At 39.2% G+C, this 24,016-nt stretch overlaps 1 protein-coding gene and 1 long non-coding RNA gene across 2 annotated transcripts; both read left to right on the forward strand.

The window, feature by feature from the left end:
* Window positions 1-8,509: 8,509 nt before the first annotated feature.
* Window positions 8,510-15,501, forward strand: LOC135462653 (uncharacterized). The gene is made up of 3 exons (XR_010443462.1): window positions 8,510-8,807; window positions 9,031-9,162; window positions 15,382-15,501. It is a non-coding gene; the product is annotated as an uncharacterized LOC135462653 (long non-coding RNA).
* A 976-nt stretch (window positions 15,502-16,477) lies between these two features.
* Window positions 16,478-21,716, forward strand: LOC135462476 (uncharacterized). The gene is made up of 3 exons (XM_064739701.1): window positions 16,478-16,538; window positions 19,986-20,109; window positions 20,901-21,716. Exons 1-3 carry the CDS (start codon window positions 16,478-16,480, stop codon window positions 21,583-21,585), a joined length of 870 nt encoding a protein of 289 aa, XP_064595771.1. The 3' UTR covers window positions 21,586-21,716.
* Window positions 21,717-24,016: the final 2,300 nt, after the last annotated feature.

Raw genomic sequence — 24,016 nt, forward strand, 5'->3', positions numbered from 1 at the left:
CTGCGTCAGGCGCAAGGCTTGTCTTAAGTGAGCATTTTTCTGGGGTGAACTTGGCCTGAAGTTAAGGTTTGTCCCAGCTTAAGCTTTCTCAAGTTAAAGTTTGTTTAGAGTTATTGCTTGCTCCAGGTTTAAGGTTTGTCTGCGGTTTTAGGCTTGCTTCATGTTTCAGGTTTGTCAGAGGTTTGACAAGTTAACTTTTGTATTGCGTTATGGTTGTTTGACGTGAAGGTTTGTCTGACTTTAGTATTTGTCTGAGGTTAAGATTTGTCTAAGGTTAAGGTTTGGCTGAAGTCGGTTTACCCAAACTAGGGTTCTGTTCTAAGTGCTCAGGCTTAAAAAAGTAACAAATTACAAGCCCCTAGAATGAAACATAAATAGGTAAAATGCAGTGACATTACTTACAATTTATCAAACGTCATTGGTCATTATTGCCGTTGCTATATACTATATAACAATTCGGTATTTTCACCTGACTCATCCCTTAGTTCACATGAGCTAATGTTAGTTAGACAAGAGCTGTAGTGTATCTATCTCCACTTATTTTATGACGCAGGCTGAAAAATTCTCTTCCGCTTAGAGATTTTGCCCAACGTACTACATGGAAGGTTTGATTATATAGCCTTTCACTTGAATGCCCAAAGTTTTGCGAAGAATATTCAAGCTACAGCATTGTTGCCCGATTTTTTGTTGATAATAACACTGTAACAGGCTAAAATGCAACATAGGCTTTGAAGAGGAAAGCGTATAAAAAGGTCAGCAATGTCGTTGTTTCTGTTACTTACGAAGTTTCCGAGGTGCGAAGTACAAACTGGTTGATGACAAACACCCGTACAACTGCTGTTCATTGCCATTGTCACAACACTGAGAGCGGGATTCTGTGTCCAAAGTTACTGATTTCCAAAGGGTTACTGATACCTCGTGTGCCCCGTAGTCGGATTTTTTTATTTATTTGATAGGTGTTTTATGCCGTACTCAAGAATATTTCACCTATACCACGGCGGCCAGCATTATGGTGGGAAAAAAACCATGCAGAGCACGGGAAACCCACGACCGTTCGCAGGTTGCTGCAAGACCTTTCCACTTACGGGCGGAGAGGAAGCTAACATGAGCTAGACTTGAAATCACAGCGACCGCATTGGTGTGAGCCTCCTTATTACACTGTGCTAGCCCGCTAACTAACTGAGGAGGCCCAATCTTTACCCAATACCCAGGTTGATAATAATTTGATAATAAATTTTGTGATAGTGAATATGAAAAAAAAAAACAAATGGCTTTCTGCATTGCGCGTCACTGACAGCGTTGGTAACGGTATAGGCCTATGTTCCTATGGGAATACCGCGTAATCATAATAAAATTGATCATAATTGCTCTCCATTACTTGATCTGGAACTATAACACCCAGCTAACCATTATAAAGTTAGTAATTATGAATAATGACAATTTGTGTACACTTTATTCCGTACAATAACTATCAACGACGTGAACAGAAAATCGAATTTTGCACGGAATATGTTAAGGTTTCCTTGAGATTTAAGGTTTGTCGGAGGTTATGGTCTGCCTTTGGTTTAAGGTTTGGCCGTGGATATGGTTTGTCTGAGGTTAAGGGGGGTTTTTTGGTTAAGGTTTGCTGGAGTTAAGTTTTGCCTAAGGCTAAGGTTTTTAATTTTACAGTTAGGGAATGGTTTGTGTGTGAGCTAAACACTTGTCTGCGATTAATGTTTTCTGTCATTAAGGTTTGTCAGAGGCTATGGCTTGTCTGCGATTATGGTTTGTCTGAAGCTAAGGCTGTCTGAGGTTCAGGTTTGTCTGAAGCTAAGGCAGTCTGATGTTAAGGTTTGTCTGAGGTAAAGGTATGTCTGAAGCTATCACAGTTAAGGTTTTGGTCTAAATTCTGAGGCTTAAACTGTAGCAAACTACAGGCACAAACTATAATTAGGTAGGAATGCGGTGATGTCTCTTGAAAATAACCAGACGTCACTGGTCATTGTCTTCACTCTCTACTGTGTAAAAATTCGGTATTTTCAACTGACTGCCCCAATAGTTCACGTACGCTAATGTTAATTAGACTAGAGCTGTAGTGTGGCTGTCACCACCATCTTATGACGCATTCTGAAAAAGTCCCTCCGCTTAGCAGCGAGATTTAGCCCAAGGGTTAGTTGCAAGCTTTAATTATGACACTTTTTTGACCTGAATAATTTCGAAGAGTATTCAAGCTACAACAATGTTACCTGACGCTTTGTTGATAATGACAATGTAACATGTTAAAAATTAAACAGAGACATTTAAGAGGAACGATGATAAAAGGTCAGTAATGTCATTGTTGCACAGAGTAAATAAATTCACAAAGGTTCTGCAGCACGGGGCAAATATATTAACAAAGACATCACATCGTGGACTTTTTAGCCCCAACGTGTATTTTAGCCCCAACGATATTGTCACGTGCACTTTAACTTAAACTGCATATGAACCTGAGTCAGTTTTGTTACACTGAGCTGGTTATGGCAGCTGGATTAGATCTTCATCGCCTCATTGCAGTATTGTTGCTCCTCGATGCTTGGTAACATCGGAGAGCGATGTAACAATGTCGTCAAGGGAGATAATAGTACCAAAGAGACTCTCAAGCGACCACATCATGTCACGGTCGCTACAATCTTAGTTTTATTATCGACTCAAGATATTTTTCCGCCCACTCATGTTGTAATTAAGTCAATCAGGATTCCAGTGCAAGACTAAGCCTCCACGAGCCTGGTCCAGAAGCACTGTTTTCATGAGATTATTGACTAAATATTACGACAACGCAGCAATAGAGTAATTGTAGGCCAGTGAGGTTTTATGAATTGCACTAAACATCATTTTTTACTTAACTTACCTTACGCCACAGTTCTCGCATGGGTCATGAAAGTTGGCAACATATAAGCATAACCATGAACAGTTATATTAAAACATAACAGAAGAAAATAGGTTTTAATCATCATGCTGTAGTCTTCTGTATTGTAACATTGCCTCTACCGCTTAGGTAGAGGCAATCTCCTCACAATGTTTTCATTAGCGCTCGTTGATCTGGCCAACTGCGGTATGACTTGCATCGCCTCTAGACCTGTATGCTTCTGTATCTGGGGACCAGATTGCTATGCTACCCTACTGGCCAATTCTCATCCCACTAGATACAACACATCTGTAATGGTCTAGGTTAGGTCAAACTTTGTAACAATCAGCGGATACAGATCCCAGGTGCATTTCTAGCGGCTGTGAGCGTATTTTTGACAAGACAAGGAAGTACAAATCACAAAGCCGATGACGGATTTTACCTATCAAGTATAATAAATCTTGCATACACACATAGACAAAGATAGCATGTGGATTTTGCTTAAAGTCTGCTAGGATCAATTAAGAAATGGTCAAGTTAACACAATTAAATCATGTAGTAAATGAATAATAAATATTTGTACGATTTTAGTGATCTAACGTCCTTGAACGTGCAGTCCGCTTGGTTTATTGACTATATGAATTGTATAAACTATTTCCTTTTCTTATTTTCCATTTGTTTGCGTGGATTTCCATTATTTCTTGATGTGCGATATAAAGATTGAATTAATTTCTTTTTCTATTTATTTCACAGGTATGGAAGCCTTTTGTGATGGGAAATGTGGAGAAGGGACATATTGTGGGAGATGGGAGTGCTATTGTAAAGATGGATATGATGCTTTACGAACCTTGCCTACAACCGGTGTGAAATTTTGCTCGCGTAAGTTATCATCATACATGGAAAACAGGATTTAATAATGACTCCAGAGTTAGTTGAGAATGGATATAAACTTGTCTGTTTACGTTACCTTTGCAGGTGTACACTCCAACCTATTAGGTACTGTTCCAAAATTCGGGGCATACATGAATCCAATATGAATAAACCACAACTCTGACTTTCCTCATATCCATCATAGATAAACAGCATGTCAGTAGAAATTAGGCATGTAATGAAGAACACGTTTTATTCGTCATTTAATCCATCAAAAGAGTAACAAATGACTGATCAGTAAACTATCACATGCGATCATACCAGGTTAACGTCCATGCCATGCAAAACGCCTGCGAAAAAAATGTGCAAACGCCATAGAATTCTAAAAAGTTTTCAGGCAATATACTCCACAAGTCAATGGAAAACGTTTGTCTTGTGTAGTAGTTTTAATTTAAAACACATAAGGTTCAACCTGTGTGATCTGTCCTGACCTTTTTATAGGAATGTTCGGCTATTTATTTTTTGTCTATTTATTTATTTATTTCATCATTGTTTAACGATGACTTATTCACTCACAAGATAGAGATCAGGTTAAGGAGTGAGGTTCGCCGTGATGGTCGCCGACCGCTTGTTGTCATCAAGGCCTGACAGGCAGTCAGACGGGGAATCTACAAATTTCCTGACAAAAGGCCGGGTTTGAACTCGCGCTCTTAACGACAATATCACCTGATGTTCTGATATATAAGACTTACAGTATATATAGTAAAACCACAAAAGAGACAATAATGAGTCACACCAATGAAAATGCACACAAAGACAGGACTGACTACATATGTATAACGTTGTCACAGTGGACTCTTCAGCTTCTAATGAAGTCCTTTCCTCATATTTCGAGGACATGTTGCAAGCCAAGCCTGTCCAATAGGCCTACAGCATGAATACGCCACTTCTGCATACGCATGCGCTGTAGGATATTTAGCGAGGGAAGAACCGCCATATTGATTTTGGAGCGAAGTCTTATATAATTGTGCATTAAATGTGAAGACACCACAACATTTTCCATATTCCCATATCATTACAGTCTAATAATTTACTAATTTTCTTTTACGTAATCCTGCATTAAGTCTTAATGCTGGAGGCAGATGCGTTCCTGCAATTTTGCTAGTGTAAGCTGGACTTGACCTCACGGCTATCCCATGGGTAATAGGCTCTTGGATCATTGATCTTTGGTTGTACGCTGACCATTCAGCCAACAAAACGAGGGTAAACTCAGGGAATGAAACTGGGGTAAACTCAGAAGGGGTCGGGATTCACCGGTCACACTTAGCAGTTAGACAGGCATCACACCACTGTTGGTTGCTGTTGCTCTAGTTTTACTCTCTGTGATGTAAGATATTACTCAGCAGTATTTCACTTACACGACGGCAGCCGACATATTTGTGGTGGGACGTATTTTAGCATCAAAAACTTGTATGCTAGTGTGATACACGATTTGAATATTGATTTCACTCATTCACCCGGAACATCCCTTGCGCTTTGCAACATCATTGAAAACTGCTGACTGCTCTTCTTTGCATGATTCCGTCCTAATTTCGTACTTTAGATACAGTTTTAATTCTTTGGTGGTTTGTGTTATATGTCGTTTTGGGAATTGGCCTTGTGACCACTGACCCCGAACGTCCTTATTGGTTGATGGCTGGCAAACATACGTCTCTTTCCACGCATAGATCCTGTGATGTATTATATTATATTTTAATCAAATTTATCGACACGCTGCTATCATTATGCTTTTGATTTATACTGAGCCCCGCCAAGTAGTTTCTTAGCTCTCTGAGCAGGACGTGGCTTTATACTGCGGTAACTTTCGTTGGTGACGTGAACATCCTCGCCGTGATGTAGCTGGGAGGACAGAGAAGACACGAGACTGGGTTTTTTCATTTGATAGACACTGTTACAAAACTGGGCTCGCTGTTAGGCTAGTGAAGGTACGCCATTGGTACCAATATGTGATCTCTTTTCGTTTCTGTTGAAACAGCAAAATGTGCGTCTAAAGCCTTGTTGTGTCCTGCCAACACCAATTGTCAAAAGATACGCCTGGAGGGAGACGAAGGCTACGTATCCGAGCATCTGTGTGAGTGTTCAAGTGGAATAAGATTGTCACATACAGGACGATGTTGGGGTGAGTCTTCTTTCAGTACTGGTTACAGTAAACGGGTTATCGTTATCAAATCATTAAAAGGCGTGAATACTGGGTCAAGATTAGGCCAACTATGTTGTTACCATATTTAGCTTCATTGCAGCAAGGATTCCACATTGCTTAGAGTTTGAGTGTTGGTTAATTTACCAGGACATAACGATGGGCTTCGTTTCTTGCATGTCATTTATGCCTATCGCTACATCTCACCCCACAAACAACACTAACGTCACCAAACGAACTTAAATCTTCCGCGTGTGCAGTTTCGTTCTCGGTTCATAACTGCCTCATAGGAGAGTTTCGGGTTGGGACTGTTATCATCAACGATAAAAACAGTCTTACTGTGTCATGTGACTGGTGAAAAATGTTAGGCAACCTTAGTTGACATTAATTTACTGATCACATGAGAGTCTCCTATGTTGTGGGCTATCGCACACGAGGCTATAGGCATAGTGCCCAAATTTTATTTATGCACTTTCGTTGGAGAGACTATTGACATTGTAGTTTTGTTTTTGACATTAGTTAGTTTTGTAATACTAGAATTCTATATGTGATTATTTTTTCGTATAATGTTAGGGGTCAGCACGTGGCGCTCTGGCTGTGAGTTTCCTCTACCCCCCCCCCCCCCCCCCGGTTTTCCCCCGATGTCCCGAGGTAGAAACCCGTTTTCTTCCAACCATAATGATGGTGGCCGTTGTATAACTGAAATATTGTTAAATACTGTGTAAAACACCAGTCAAATAAATCACTAAACAAAATGCTACATCATAACGACTCAACCCAGAGCAAGGACGAAAAGAAGTAAGCCCACAGACATCAAAATAAATTTTACCAACTTCAATAAGTTTTTGTACGGAACCGCGGAAAGGACACTTTTTTATTTCTTTTTATGTCGCCATTGGATAAAAAGGAGAATAAAACACTTATTCTGCAAAACGTGGGAGAAATTGGCTGACTGGCTACCAAGTCGGGGTAAATTAAGTGATAGTAAAGTGTATCTTTTTATTATCTTTTTATCACCTGGAAAAAGAGACAATTCATGTACTAAAATAAGTCCGTGCGATTATTTTCACAGGCGAATTAATTTCTGCGTCTTTTAATAGCTAAATAGTCAAATTTCCATCCTTTTTTCTGGAGAAAATATGAAAAAAAGAAGAGAATATGACCCTTTCGAAGAGATGGAATTCAAAATTGCGAATATCGCGAGGACGGACAATTCACTCGAAGTTGCCAATTTGTGGAAAGCTCTTTCAGATATGGCAAATCACTAGCATTGGAAGCGTCACGCGATATTTTGTGACGTCAAAACACTTGTCAGCTTTTGATTATTAGTGTTGCTTTCTGTGGTTATTTAAGTGTTCAACATGAAAAAGAAGGAAACATAAAAATGATGCCAAAATCAGAAGAAAGAGCGTGAAAACTCATTATCAAATACGGTCTTTATTCTTATTATTGTTTTTTTTTTTTCGTTTTTTTTTCTTTCAGCTAAAAAAAATATTTGAGAACATTTTGTATGGTGGATATTTGGAATTACCTCATTGTATATATCATCTTCAGGTAATAATGTTCTATAAAGCTGAGAGGCATGTCTTTTTATTTGAATGTGAGTTTGCTGTTTATATCACACCGCATGCATTTAATATCAATTCTGACAATACTTAGGAATGTATTAAAAATTTTAAAAATCAGGCCGAACTTATTTGCTTGCTGAAAATACCAATTCCTATTGCAAATATATATTTATCAAACATGTGTTACATCCCCATTGATAATATCATCACGCAGACAATATATTCCAAGGAGTGGTCCCTCTTTGTCAAGTGTGTTTTTATCTTTAAAGAAAGATCGACAACAATACTGACGACCACATTGACCGCTAATTTTTCCAGCTCTTTCATCTGAACTTTATGTATTTGTCATGTTTTCTCCAGCTTCAAAGCTGTTAATCCAAAAAGGCAGTCATAGAGTTTTGTTGGAGAGTTACCAATACTTACATGTTGGACAGTGGTCTGCAGTAAGATGTCAGGGCCAGCTGGCAACAAAACTGACAGACATTGCGTGAGATTTTATTGCATAAAATTTCCTCCGCGAAGCCAGACTTATTACGAAAATGTCTACACTTCACATGCGCTATTAATCTCAAACATAGTTCGGTTGGTTAGCGCGCTAGCGCAGCGTAATGACCCACGAGCCTCTGACCAATGCGGTCGCCGTGAGTTCAGGTCCAGCTCATGCTGGCTTCTGGGAAGGTCTGACAGCAACCTGCGGATGGTCGTGGGTTTCCACCGGGCTATGCACGGTTTCCTCTCACCATAATGCTGGCCGCCGTCGTATAAGTGAAATATTCTTAAGTACGGCATAAAACACCGATCAATAAATAAATGAATGAAACATAGTTGGTCATTTTGGCTAAAACTTTTGAGGGGGTATTTAAATTTTCTCGTAAAATTTCATGGTCGACCACGTACATTGAATGTTGGAAACGCGACTGAGTTTTGTACAGATGCTACAAGAGAGCTCTTAATGGTGTGACGTGACAAAACATGACAAAATGGAGCCACTAAATGATTGGCATTCCTTTAACTTCGTAGACATTAAACATTTTTAGAACAACTCTGGGAAACTTTCAGAAGTAATTGAAATTTAGGAGTTGATTTCATGTTCACTTAAAATAATTCCCCTGTTGGTAATTAGACGTTGTTTAAAGTGATATACCGAGGGTAGTTTAATCTTCAATCCCCACAGGCGTTACAGCAGATACATGTGAAGGGAGGTGTGGATACGAGACGTCATGTGTACCGGGAAGGCACTGTATATGTCAGGAGGGATGGTATGGTCCACTTACACAACCAGGAGTCCCTGAGCTGTTTTGTCTGCGTAAGTTAACGTTACAATAAGGTTAGTGCCATTATAGCACTATTTTACAATATAAAGGTGAGATGTACCTCAGAGATTAATGTATAGCCTGAACAATGTAATTGCAAAACAAGATGTAAAACACGTGTAAAATTGTCATGGCCGGTAAACTTTGTTACGTACATGCTTTAGTTTTGTGCCATCACAGGGGCAAAGTACATTTTAATCTCTTGTTGATAAATAGGAATGTGTGGGTCTGGTGGGCATAATTGTCTTGCCAACACCACATGCACAGCGCTGCATTTTGACAGGAGGGAAGTAAACGTGTGTGATTGTTCTGCTGGCGCAAGACGATCATCTACAGGGCAATGTTTAGGTGAGTATTTCGACATATCCCATTGCTTTATCTGTGATGGTACACAGGCCAGCTTTATCTACAAGACAAGTTTGGCCTACAATCGGGATCGTAACTCTGAAAAGTTACTATCGCCTTACAACCACTGTGTAAACAGCGTAATTTATTTTCACAGTCGATTGTAAAGTGAATTCCAGAATCGGTTGTAGCTGCTGTATGACCCTTGGGACAAGCGGGCCCAGATTGCGGCTTTTAGTCAAAGGATTGTCAAGCACCTGGCAAACCGGCCAATCCGGTTTCTCCCACCCATGAACCTAATTTCAGACAAGAGTTGATAAAATGAGGGGGTCACATTATGTAGAGGATAATCTTACTTTCTCTGATTTTTGTTCGATGTATCGTTTATGGATTTGGCACAGACAAGTTTAGAAAGACAACCCAGGATACTTTTATGCTCAATTACAGGACATTAGAAGGCATACCGGTTCATCTCTATGAATTTTGTATTTTGACAGCTGGTAAATTAAATGTCTGCCCTCAGTGAAATATCCAGTCAATAAAGTCTGAAGAATGTTTCACTAGACAACAATTATATCGCAACAATTTTATGACGAATAATTGAATCCAAATATGTATTTGCCTATAGCAATTAAAGAAAATGTAAGCACAATAATTAATTTAATAATCAAATTTGAAGATTTTATAAATTTTACATGGTTATTCTAGTGTGAGATAGCTGGTCTGTAGGTTTTTTTTTCTATTTTTAAAACTTTACCAAAATTGAATAGCTGATATAGCAATGATTATATAGAGGTAAAGGCATCTGCACAGAAAACCTTTGTTTAAATTTACTATTAGTTTAAATTTCTATTCACATGCCTGGATCCTCATGTTGGGCCCTTATCGTTATACTGGGATCTTTATCATCCTGATGTTGGTATCTTTATAATCCTGATGCTGGGATATGTATACCGATACTGGGATCTTTGTCTTCCTTATGTATCTTTCGTTATACTCAGATCTTTATCATCCTAATGCTGGGGCTTTAATACTGATGCTGGGGTCTTTATACTGATGCTGGGGCCTTTATACTGATGCTGGGGTCTTTATACTGACGCTGGGGCCTTTATACTGATGCTGGGGCCTTTATACTGATGCTGGGGTCTTTATACTGATGCTGGGGTCTTTATACTGATGCTGAAATATGTATACTGATACTGGGATCTTTGTCTTTTTTATGTATCTATCCTTATACTGAGATCTTTATCATCGTCATGCTGGGGCCTTTATACTGATGCTGGGGTCTTTATACTGATGCTGGGGCCTTTATACTGATGCTGGGGTCTTTATACTGACGCTGGGACCTTTATACTGATGCTGGGGTCTTTATACTGATGCTGGGGTCTTTATACTGATGCTGAAATATGTATACTGATACTGGGATCTTTGTCTTCCTTATGTATCTATCCTCATTCTGAGATCTTTATCATCGTGATGCTGGGGTCTTTATACTGATGCTGGGGCCTTTATACTGATGCTGGGGTCTTTATACTGATGCTGGAGGCTTTACACTGATGCTGGGGTTTTTATACTGATGCTGGAATATGTATACTGATACTGGGATCTTTATCTCCCTTATGTATCTATCCTCATTCTGAGATCTTTATCATCCTGATGCTGGGGTCTTTATACCGATGCTGGGGCCTTTATACTGATGCTGGGGTCTGTATACTGATACTGGGGTCTTTATATTGATGCTGGGGCCTTTATACTGATGTTGGGGTCTTTATACTGATACTGGGGTCTTTATACTGATGCTGGGGTCTTTATACTGATGATGGAGGCTTTACACTGATGCTGGGGTCTTTATACTGATACTGGAATATGTGTACTGATACTGGGACCTTTATCTTCCTTATGTATCTATCCTTATACTGAGATCTTTAAAATCCTAATGCTGGGGCCTTTATACTGATGCTGGGGTATTTATACTGATGCTGGGGTCTTTATACTGATACTGGGGTCTTTATACTGATGCTGGGGTCTTTATACTGATGCTGGGGTCTTTATACTGATGCTGGTGTCTTTATACTGATGCTGAAATATGTATACTGATACTGGGATCTTTGTCTTCCTTATGTATCTATCCTCATTCTGAGATCTTTATCATCCTGATGCTGGTGTCTTTATACTGATGCTGGGGCCTTTGTACTGATGCTGGGGTCTTTATACTGATGCTGGAGGCTTTACACTGATGCTGGGGTTTTTATACTGATGCTGGAATATGTATACTGATACTGGGATCTTTATCTCCCTTATGTATCTATCCTCATTCTGAGATCTTTATCATCGTGATGCTGGAGTCTTTATACTGATGCTGGGGCCTTTATACTGATGCTGGGGTCTGTATACTGATGCTGATGTCTTAATATTGATGCTGGGGCCTTTATACTGATGCTGGGGTCTTTATACTGATACTGGGGTCTTTATACTGATGCTGGGGTCTTTATACTGATGCTGGAGGCTTTACACTGATGCTGGGGTCTTTATACTGATACTGGAATATGTGTACTGATACTGGGACCTTTGTCTTCCTTATGTATCTATCCTTATACTGAGATCTTTATCATCCTAATGCTGGGGCCTTTATACTGATGCTGGGGTATTTATACTGATGCTGGGGTCTTTATACTGATGCTGGGGTCTTTATACTGATGCTGGGGTATTTATACTGATGCTGGGGTCTTTAATACTGATGCTGGGGTATTTATACTAGTGCTGGGGCCTTTATACTGATGCTGGAATATGTGTACTGATGCTGGAATATGTATACTGATACAGAGATCTTTATCATCCTGATGCTGGGGTCTTTATACTGATGCTGGGGCCTTTATACTAGTGCTGGGGCCTTTATACTGATGCTGGAATATGTGTACTGATGCTGGAATATGTATACTGGTATCTTTATCTATCCTTATAATGAGATCTTTATCATCCTGATGCTGGGGTCTTTATACTGATGCTGGTGTCTTTATACTGATGCTGGTGTATTTATACTGATGCTGGAGTATGTGTACTGATGCTGGAATATGTATACTAATACTGGGGTCTTTATACTGATGCTGGGGCCTTTATACTGATGTTGGGGCCTTTATACTGATACTGGAGTATGTGTACTGATGCTGGAATATGTATACTAATACTGGGGTCTTGGTCTTTATACTGATGCTGGGGTCTTTATACTGATGCTGGAATATGTATACTGATAATTAAATCTTTATACTGATGCTTGGTCTTTAAACTGATGCTGGGGTCTTTATACTGATGCTGGAATATGTATACTAATAATTAAATCTTTATACTGATGCTTGGGCCTTTATACTGATGCTGGGGTCTTTATACTGATGCTGGGGTTTTTATATTGGTGCTGGGGCCTTTATACTGATGCTGGGATCTTTATACTGATGCTGGGGCCTTTATACTGATGCTGGGGTCTTTATACTGATACTGGGATATGTGTACTGATACTGGGACCTTTATCTTCCTTATGTATCTATCCTTATACTGAGATCTTTATCATGGTGATGCTGGGGCGTTTATACTGATGCCGGGGTCTTTATACTGATGCTGGGGTCTTTATACTGATGCTTAGGTCTTTATACTGATGCTGGGGCCTTTATACTGATGCTGGGATCTTTATACTGATGCTGAATTATGTATACTGATACTGGGATCTTTGTCTTCCTTATGTATCTATCCTCATTCTGAGATCTTTATCCTCCTGATGCTGAGGTCTTTGTACTGATGCTGGGGCCTTTATACTGATACTGGGGTCTTTATACTGATGCTGAAGGCTTTACACTGATGCTGGGGTTTTTATACTGATGCTGGAATATGTATACTGATACTGGGATCTTTATCTCCCTTATGTATCTATCCTCATTCTGAGATCTTTATCATCCTGATGCTGGGGTCTTTATACTGATGCTGGGGCCTTTATACTGATGCTGGGGTCTGTATACTGATGCTGGGGTCTTTATATTGATGCTGGGGCCTTTATACTGATGCTGGGGTCTTTATACTGATACTGGGGTCTTTATACTGATGCTGGAGGCTTTACACTGATGCTGGGGTCTTTATACTGATACTGGAATATGTGTACTGATACTGGGACCTTTGTTATCCTTATGTATCTATCCTTATACTGAGATCTTTATCATCCTAATGCTGGGGCCTTCATACTGATGCTGGGGTATTTATACTGATGCTGGGGCCTTTATACTGATGCTGCAGCCTTTATACTAATGCTGGGGTCTTTATACTGATACTGAGGCCTTTATACTGATACTGGGGCCTTTATACTGATGCTGGAATATGTATACTGATACAGAGACCTTTATCATCCTGATGCTGGGGTCTTTATACTGATGCTGGGGCCTTTATACTGGTGCTGGAATATGTATACTGATATCTTTATCTATCCTTATACTGAGATCTTTATCATCCTGATGCTGGGGTCTTTATACTGATGCTGGTGTCTTTATACTGATGCTGGTGTATTTATACTGATGCTGGAGTATGTGTACTGATGCTGGAATATGTATACTAATACTGGGGTCTTTATACTGATGTTGGGGCCTTTATACTGATACTGGAGTATGTGTACTGATGCTGGAATATGTATACTAATACTGGGGTCTTGGTCTTTATACTGATGCTGGGGTCTTTATACTGATGCTGGAATATGTATACTGATAATTAAATCTTTATACTGATGCTTGGGCCTTTATACTGATGCTAGGGTCTTTATACTGATACTGGGATCTTTGTCTTCCTTATGTATCTATCCTTATACTGAGATCTTTATCATGGTGATGCTGGGGCGTTTATACTGATGCTGGGGTCTTTATACTGATGCTGGGGCCTTTATACTGATGCTGGGGCCTTTATACTGATACTGGAGTATGTGTACTGATACTGGGATCTTTATCTTCCTGATGTATCTATCCTCATACTGAGATCTTTATCACCCTGATGCTGGTGTCTTTATATTGATGCTGGGTCTTTATATTGATGCTGGGGCCTTTATACTGATGCTGCGGCCTTTATACTGATGCTGGGGTATTTATACTGATACTGAGGCCTTTATACTGATGCTGGAGCCTTTATACTGATGCTGGGGTATTTATACTGATACTGAGGCCTTTATACTGATGCTGGAATATGTATACTGATACTGAGATCTTTATCATCCTGATGCTGGTGTCTTTATATTGATGCTGGGGTCTTTATATTGATGCTGGGGTCTTTATATTGATGCTGGGGCCTTTATACTGATGCTGCGGCCTTTATACTGATGCTGGGGTATTTATACTGATGCTGGGGTCTTTACACTGATGCTGGAATATGTGTACTGATTTTGAGATCTTTATCTTCCTGATGCAGAGATCTTTATCCTGATATTGGGATTTTACATCCTGATGTAGAGAACGTTACATCATGATACAAGGATATTTATTATCCTGATACCGGGATCTTTATCCTGATACTGCCGTATTTATTATCTTAACACTTGGATTTTTATCATGCCTATGCAGAGATCTTTATCCTGATACTGAGATCTTTATCTTTCTAATGTAGAGACCTTTACCCTAATACTGGTATCTTTACATTCTGATGCTGGCATATTTATCATCTGGATGTTGTTATCTTTATCATCCCGTGCCGGGATTATTATCATTCTAATGCTGTTGCCTGTATCATCCTCATGCATGGGCCTTCATTATTATCCCACAAGGTGCAGGTCATACTCAAGTGTTCAAGGCGTTTGCCTATGAATCACCAGGACATTCGAGGCGCACGTCAAAACCTTCTTACGAAAGCAATTTTCCTTCCACCAATGTGGTGTGCATGTCTATACGACACAGGTGGGATAGCAAGCCGGCAACCTGCCATAACTCAATGGTTTACCCACGGCACTGGTATTACCCACACATAATTTAAGTTGATCAGCATTACAGAAGTGAAAGATTCTTGAGTCTAGCATTAATTGTAGCATCAACCTAATGAAGAAATATTATTAAACCCATGTACCACAGAGCCTAAAACAGTGTAATTGACAAGGTGCTGAATGTCTGATGAGTCACAGCAAAAGCAAAGCAAAAATTACTTGGGTTATATTTAAAGTATGCATCCATTATTTAGCCGTATCTAGTTTTATGTTTTTTACGTGGTCTTCAGATATTGACGAATGTGTCGAAAAGTGGCGGATTTGTGGTAACAACTCTATATGCGAAAATACAGAAGGCCACTACACATGCGCCTGTACAAAAGGATATAGTAAGAAAAACGGTGAGAAGTTGAGATGCAATCAAGGTAAGTTAATCTCTCAGCCACAGTACAATGGTGGTGTGGTGACTTTTATATGCTGAGTGACTTGAGAATAAAGGTCTTAGAGCAACCTGCGGATGGTCGTGGTTTTCCTACCAGAATAATGGTGGCCGCTGTCGTATAAGTTAAGTATTCTTGAGCACAGCATAAACTACCAGTTAAATAAAAATATATACATTCCACAGTTTGATATACACAGTTTTACGTCATACATGGGAAAGTTTTTCAGTAACTACGGTTGTTTAGCACAGACATTCTGGTTGGCTCTGCAAAGAAAGCAGACCATGGTTGTATGTTGCAAAACTTTATGTGCATAGCGTTAAAATACAGTCAAATAAATAAATAAATAAACACTGTACCGACATTGAGATATCGTTGTGTGCCACTGGATGTTGTCAGATACTAGTACGTTCAACCATATGGATTTAACCTTGGATGTAAGACGAACCGCTCGATCTATAGGAGCGTGTAAAGATCTACTATTTACGCATTCACATGAGCAGTTAGAATAAAACCCTGACGGGGGTAAATTGATACGAGGCCCTGTTTCATCGGTTTCGAGTGACTATTTACCAGCTATCACACTGTCGTCGCTGCTCTGGTCGTACTCTGTGTGCTGTACGTCTTTAATTATATTATACTGATACGGGTCAACCAGTCGTTGCAACTTCCTCTTTTAAGGCCTTAGGTGTGACCTGACCCATTAATGACCCTGGATCTACCGCCCCAACGAAGCGGGCATTCTCAAACTGAGCTATCGGGGCCGGTGTTTACTGAAGAAACAAGAATATGAAAACACTATGATGTTCTGTAAGAAATAATTATCTACGTAGATTAATCAATTTCCACGTATGTTTACACTTGTCATACAGATATCAACGAGTGTACCGAAACTCCAAACATATGTGGTAAAAACTCTATTTGTACAAACACGGAGGGTAGCTACATGTGCGCGTGTGCAGAGGGATACAGACAGAGAGAGGATGAAGCCGTTGGATGCAGTCAGGGTAAGGGAATATAATATATATACAAGCGCGGAAGAAAACGACAGATTCGTGTGCTGACTTTATTTTTAGATCTATCCTCGATCCCATGGCAATAGATCGCTATATCTCCTGTGGACGGTTTAAGAACTCTACAGCTAGTCAGGGATCAAATTTCACTTTAAAAAAATTACATTTTGCTAATCAATGTCGTTAATTTGGCATACTGAGGATTCCGAAAAGTCGGTTAGAAACCCCTCAGTTTGAAGGTGTACTGCATTTTCTAGTTTAAATATTTACACTTAGCAACAGTATCAAATATCAGAGGGATGTGTCGTTTTTAAAGAGCCCATACCGGAGACTTATGCTAAAGCAAACAGCGCAAATCACGCGATTTTAGAATACCTCAAATTATTGCTGTTCACAAACTATCGGCCTGGCCTGTGCACTGGTTTGATTTTTTATCAAAATACACGCATGGGGGAACCCAGCAATCAAAGAATTAAGAGCAGGTTGGCCTGATCTTAGCTACTGAATTTGGTGTAGGAAAAGATCAAAGTATAGTTGCTGTTCTTGTGTCATTAAGAAAAATGAAGTGACAATTTTCCCCGCGACACGTCTTTCTAGACTAATATTTCCACCCAGATGTGTTTTGTACATGAGGACTAACAAAGTGCCACACCTTGGTGAAAGGGCAAGGTTATGTTATAGAAACCAAGTGGGTGGGTGGTAACCACAGTATTTTGTGAGGCAACACACGTATTTATAATAATCATAAAATTGTTGCATAACATATTTGTTTGGTGACTACTTCATTAGAATTTGTCAATCTCGCGGTGGGACAGTGGGCGTAAAAAAAAATCTGCTTATTTTCCTCAAGTGTGAGATTATTAGTAACAGCTAGAAAACTTGGCGCATCAATCGTCTGAACTCGCTGGCCTCATCCGGTGCTATTCGGACTGTATAAGCATCCATGTTTGTTACATCAACATGATGATTTTGTGAACAACAGCAATCAAACTGCGACAGAGATACCTGTATTTCTGTTTGATCTGTAAATTATTCATGGGTAGTGAGCTCGGAATTTGAACTGACGGGTGTTTTAAGCCCCGTTCACACAATTTTTTGCCGAACCGTTACAAATTCACGTTGTATGTAATCGTTTTGGAATTCGTGATCTTTCGTCTGGATTCGTTAGTGTTGGTAATGAATTCGTGTTCTATTTTTCATTTGGGTTAAAGTTTCAAAAAGTTCCAAAATTTCGTACCTATACGTAAGTTCGCAGTGATTCTTAAGTATTGGTAATAGATCGTAAATATTCGCGAAGCTGTCGGTTGCAATCGTAAGAATAACGTAATCATTCCGGAAGCATTGCTTTGTCGTAACGGAGTCTCAAAATCAACCAATTAGGGCAGAACAAACTCGAAATACTTGCAAATGAATACCAGCTTACGACAGATAGTATCGTAAGGCATTCTCAATTAATCGTAATTCTGTCATAAACAGAGGGCGGTGATCGTTTTCAAAAATTCAAAGGATGTCATACACCGTTTCGCAACTTGTTCATGACTGTCCTCAGCATGTCGTGAAATTCACCACAATTTTAGACTTGAGACGAATGTTGTACCGAACCGTTAGGACAGATACGAATTGCATCGTGTAGCACAAGATAAATTGGCGTGAATTTCAAGACAGGCTTACTCCAGTCACGAACAAATTGCAAAACCTTCGGGAAGATCATTCATATTAAATCATTCGTAATTTATTCGTAAAACAGAGTGAATAGGCTACAGGAAAATCGGGACCATTCTTAACTTTGTCATAAGGACTTGTCTTCATAAGTATATTGTAAATTCGTATTCATTTGCAAGTATATATTCTGCCTTAATCGACTAATTTAGAGAATCGCTACAACACAGCCATGCTTCCGGAATGATTATGTTGGGTGCAATCAAGGTCGGGAAATGTAAAATACTAGCGGAACAAAGGGTACATACAGCCGGCTCTCTGTAGATCTGACCACATCCACAGTACAATGTGGTGTTAGTCCCAAATCCGTCATCCCTTCAATCATGCAATGTGTCATCATGTTTATGGTGCGGCTTCTCTAAAGCATTATGCTGAAGATCTGATCCCAACTCAGTTACAGGGTAATGACTGTGGTGGTTACATTGATAGGATCACATTAGCACGGAAGCCACATGGTATCACCGCGACCCTGTAGATAGTGCCACAACCTGAGCTATAGGACAAAATATTAAATACAGGCGATGAAATGAATTCATAAATCATTTTAACATTTACAGATTTTTTCTGTTTACTGATTTGTTGACAGATAAAAATGGAAATTTTATAGTTTCACGGGTATGCTTTAAACAAACGAAAAATCAACAACATCTAAGGCATCGGACTGCTCATGTTCTACTGAAGAGATAGGCAGGTTACATGTAACAGTGCATTTGTCATGTACGCTTATGTTTCACGTGTGCCAAACAAATATTGATGAGTGTGCCCAAAATCAAACCATATGTGGTAACAACTCCGTTTGTGCAAACACGGTGGGCAACTACACGTGCTCGTGTGTGATGGGGCTCAGACAGAGAGAGGGTGAAGATGGGAGATGCAATCTGGGTAAGCAAGTATAAAGTTCCAGCGGAAAAAAGGCAGATTCAGGTGGTTGTCCGTAGATTTGTCCACATCCACAGTACAGTGTGGTGTGAGACCCTATTCAGCAAGTTATCCATTCATTGATCCAGTGTGTCATCATGATTATGATTTTGCCTCGCTAACGCATCATGTCCAAGACTAGATCCCAGCTCAGTTACAGAATAATTATTCCGGTGACTACAATGAGTCGGTTGCATGTACATGAACAAGGAGTGCTATTTAGACGTCCAGTACTTAGAAAACGACCAGAGCAGCAACGGCAATGCGATAGCTGGTAACACGTAAGCCGTAAAATATGGTCTCTTGTCAATTTACCTCAGAAACCACTAAATAGCCTCTAAATAGTTCGGCGACCTTAGCAATAGAACAAACCAGTGTTCTATGGCACCAGGAAGTTTTTACCCCAGCTTGGAGTTTAACGCTAAGGAAACGAACAGTTGCATGTTGCCCTGATTTCAACTACTAAACATGTTTCATGCATTAAACAGGGCAGTGGATTCAAGATTTTCTGTTTCCTTTGCTTTTGGTTTAACTGGAGAATTCTCTACCCATTCATTTCAATAAATCTCTCTCATGGTAACCAGTCGGTCAATGACCTGACGAGGTGCGGTGACTTCTGTTCGCCCTTTGTATGATTCCTTCCATCCATAAATCTGAACATTGCCCGTTTTATGGGCTATTAAAGTAGTGTTAAGTTTCTCAATAAAATATATAACGTAATACTAGGATGTGGATTAACGCTACTGTGTTAAACAATCATCAAAAAGCTCATATACTGAGTTGTTGTTGTTGACTACGTTTCAGTCAGTACAGCCCCAGCTGCATCTACAGCCGCGGATTCCTCAACGTTGACGATCGGTCTGGCAGTAGGTATAGGCGGAGTGGTTCTTCTGGGCGTGGTCGTCCTAGCCGTTGTTGTTATTTTCAGGTAACCAATGGGATTGTGCCCAACGGCAGCCATTTATGAAATCAGAACTTGAGATACTTATTTTTGAGCCTTACAGATCAACATTTTAGTTCCCTCATGAATATAATCGAAGACAATAATACCAAAATTTTAACTACCAGTACCAAAAGCTGGGTATTGTGACGAGGTTTAAAATTTTGACTTTGTTGAATTCCCTTAGATTCGTCTCAAAACATCATCGAGTTGTGGCACTTAAAAGAAATGTCGAGAATTACTATAACCTTAGTTATTTTGGAAGATGGGGCTACAGTTATTTTTTTCTGACATACTTTTAATCTGGAAATAGCCAGTAAATACACCATAACATATTGGTGTAACCGGAAACACGATGGTGAATCACTCGTAACCAAGGTTTTATATAGCAAAATGGTAAAACAAAGACAACGTTATGTCCCTCTGGACATTGTACTCTGGGAGGAGCTATATAAAAACTTCCACCTGATTGTTACAATTGACAATTTTGCAAGTCTAGGCTTTACAACAATATGGCGGAGCTTTCTGTGGGTGTTTTGCTTACTTTGAACCTCGATATCTCCGTTAAACAATCATTTGTAATATTTTGATTCTTTACTTTTCATATTTAGTCAGTCAATCAGTTGAAAAGCGAGAGTAGAATATAAAAATATTGTCGTCAGAACAGTTTTTTGTTTTACCCTATATCAGTCATTTCAAGCGTGGCGTTTCTATTTGTAAATATTCCTTGAGAAATTAAACAATTAACGAAACTAATGTGTATAATTTTTAAATTGCAGGGCAAGAAATCGTTCGAGCGGAGGTGTTAGAGAAGATATAGTGTTAGAAAAGCAGAGGAAACGTTCTGACGTCATAGCTTACGAAAACATCACTGATCAATCTGTACAACAACAGCGCGGGGTTACTAATCCAACATACCCAGTACTACCCGATGTGTTGGGTTCCAGTACACAGTTGCCATCCGGCACTGACGTCCGCTACGAGGAAGTTGACCTACCGCCACAGGCAGAACTGAATCACGATGCACAGAGTTTGTACAGCTTAGCAGGAAATTTCGACAATCAGAAACCTAGTGAGAATGAACATAAGGATCTGTATTCAAATCACAAGATTGCAGACAACAAAGCCAAACAGATGGCTACGGAGAAAAGCCAGGCCTCAGAAACTTCCCCGAGGGAATCCACGTACAATGTTTTGTCCAAACCTCACGTAAAACCTACCACTGCCACCACCAACACCGGGGACAGTTATAACACACTGTATGGTTTAAAACCAAACGATGAAAGTCCAGAAAATATTCAGCCCGGGCAGGCCGGATACGGAAATCCACATAGAAACGATGACGTCCAATATGACACAACATACAGCGCTGTCAGACAAATTGGGGACAATGGCGAACAGCTGACAAGCAATGAACAGCAAGAGGGTAATGAGTATGATGAACTTAAGGTGCAGAAAGTTTAAAAGGAACAGTTCACAAGCGTATAGTTAAGAGTCACCTGCTGTCATTCGGACAGTCCTGTGAAGGACCCATTAAAAAGTTTTAGAAGACAACACACGACGTGGAAAGGGGTACAAGGTGGAAATGTCACAAAGCACAATGTGAAAATGTCACAAGGTACAATGTGGAAATTCACAAAGTACAATGTGGAATTGTCACAAGGTATAATGTGGAAATGTCACAAGGTGCACTGTGGAAATGTCACAAGGTACAATGTGGAAATTCACAAAGTACACTGTGGAAATTTCACCAGATTCAATGTTGAAATTTTACAAAGTACAACGTTACGCTAGTATTCGCGTCATTCCCTACGAATATGTGCATATAACACAAAAGTGTATGTACTCATACTTGATTATGATGGCATATTTCGTATGTTTCTCCAAATTATTAGTGGGGTTTGGCATTTTGGACTAGGAACGACGCAGGTACAACGTACTAAGCCAGTATGTAGCTATATTTTTATGGAACTGTGCTATAATAGGAAATATGTTTTTCCTCATAGCGTTTTTTTTTTTGTAAGAAATCAGTAAATATATTTTACTGTCTTTATTGGGGTAGCTCTTCCTCTCCGGCCGTACGTTGGAAGTTCTACTTGTAACTTACGGACGCTCTTGGGTTTTCCTTAGCCCGGTTTTATAAAACACTAATAAATAAATATATCATAAACAAGTCAGAGACATCAGGAAAGCTCGGTACGCTTTCCCCTTTTAAAGCTAAACTAGCTCAGGGGCCTAGTTGAGTGGCCTAGTTAAGTGTTTAGATGTGTGCTCTAGTAGGGCTATCTGTGCAATCTAGTTATGTACTTTGGCTGTATGCTGTGCACCGGTAGTATGCTATAGTTGTGTATCCTCGGTGTGTACTCTAGCTTTGTTGTCTAGTGTTATACTTTGTACAAGAGTTGTGCATTCAAGACGCGCACTTTAGTTGTAGAATCAAGTATTAGTATTTAGCTGTATTCTTTGGTTTAATTTCAATGTAATGCTCTGGCTTTATACTTTAGTTGTATACTCTTCTATAATCTAGTTGTGTACTCTGGTTTTATATTAGATTTTATGTAAGAGTTGTGTCACGACCAAACAAGACAAATTTTACTGAACGTGTTCAGCTTATGACATCAAAATGATGTAAATATAATTCCATGAAAATGTGAAAATGTTAAAAAGTTCAATTGACCTGTTATTGCTATTATTATCTTAAATATATCTATTGGTTACCTTTGTAAATGTTTATAATTTTTTGTAAACTTTTTGTTATATTAATTTTTGTCATCTTTTTACGAATATGTATTTCATATGTTTATGTGTTTGCTTTTGATATGAGATATTTTTTGTCCAAATTGTAGTATAACTGCATAAATGTGGCCGCCGTAAGTAAATTCCAGTAAGATATATTCAGCTATACCTGTAACATCACAACTTTATTCAATGTACTCACGACTTAATAATGTTCATCCAGAAATTTCTGTGGATTAATATGTATGGTAACAACAATTTCTCCTTAATTTAGTGTTTTGATTACTTGGAATAAATGTACCGTACTTAAAATGAATTATTGTGCATTCATAGATATATTTCGTTCCCTTTGTAAACTTGAATGTATGTTTATACATGTCGTAATGTCTGTTGATTATGTCGCATAAGCGTTGTCTAGCCAGCCGGCCTCTCAGTCATCTCGGCGAATGGCCTATATGGGATGGGATGGGCGTCCTTTGATGTTGTCCGCACTGGCCACGGTTGGGTGGAAATAAAGCTGACATTGCAGAGATTCTACGTTTATAATAATTCATGTAATCGGATTCGCCCGTCTAGTGGAATTAATGAAGATCTTCAGCGTGAGGTCAACATGTGCCTTTTTGTCGATTTAAGAGATTTTTACTTGTACAAATTCTGTAAGCAATAACACCAGGAGCGGGATATATCTGAAGTAGATTTTTTCGTGGTGTTTTGGATCAGAAGCCGGTTATTCAAAAGTTAAAAATTAAAAGTTAAATTAGACATAAATCTGAATGGCAGTTTTATCTTTGTACAAAAGAAAGGGAACTTTGACTCAGTCTAGTAATAATTGATTCATATTACACTATCCATGATCACTGGGTACATGTGGCAGTCTAGGTCACATCAGGACGTTTATATATCGTATTGTGGTAAGAGTTTGTATATATACATGTAACAAAGTCATTGATTTATTTCTATATGTATTCTTTATATACATTGTCATAAACAAAGTTATTTTTTCTATATGTGTTCTTGTATTGTCTATATACTGTGTCATGTAAAAGTCATTTTTGTTTCTATATGTATTGTTCTATTGTCTATATACAGTGTCATGTAACAAAATCATTCTTTTTTCTGTATGTATTCTTCTATTGGCTATAAAAACAGTGTATATGTC

This window comes from Liolophura sinensis, chromosome 2 (assembly GCF_032854445.1).
Source record: "Liolophura sinensis isolate JHLJ2023 chromosome 2, CUHK_Ljap_v2, whole genome shotgun sequence".
Classification (NCBI taxonomy): Eukaryota; Metazoa; Mollusca; class Polyplacophora; order Chitonida; family Chitonidae; genus Liolophura; species Liolophura sinensis.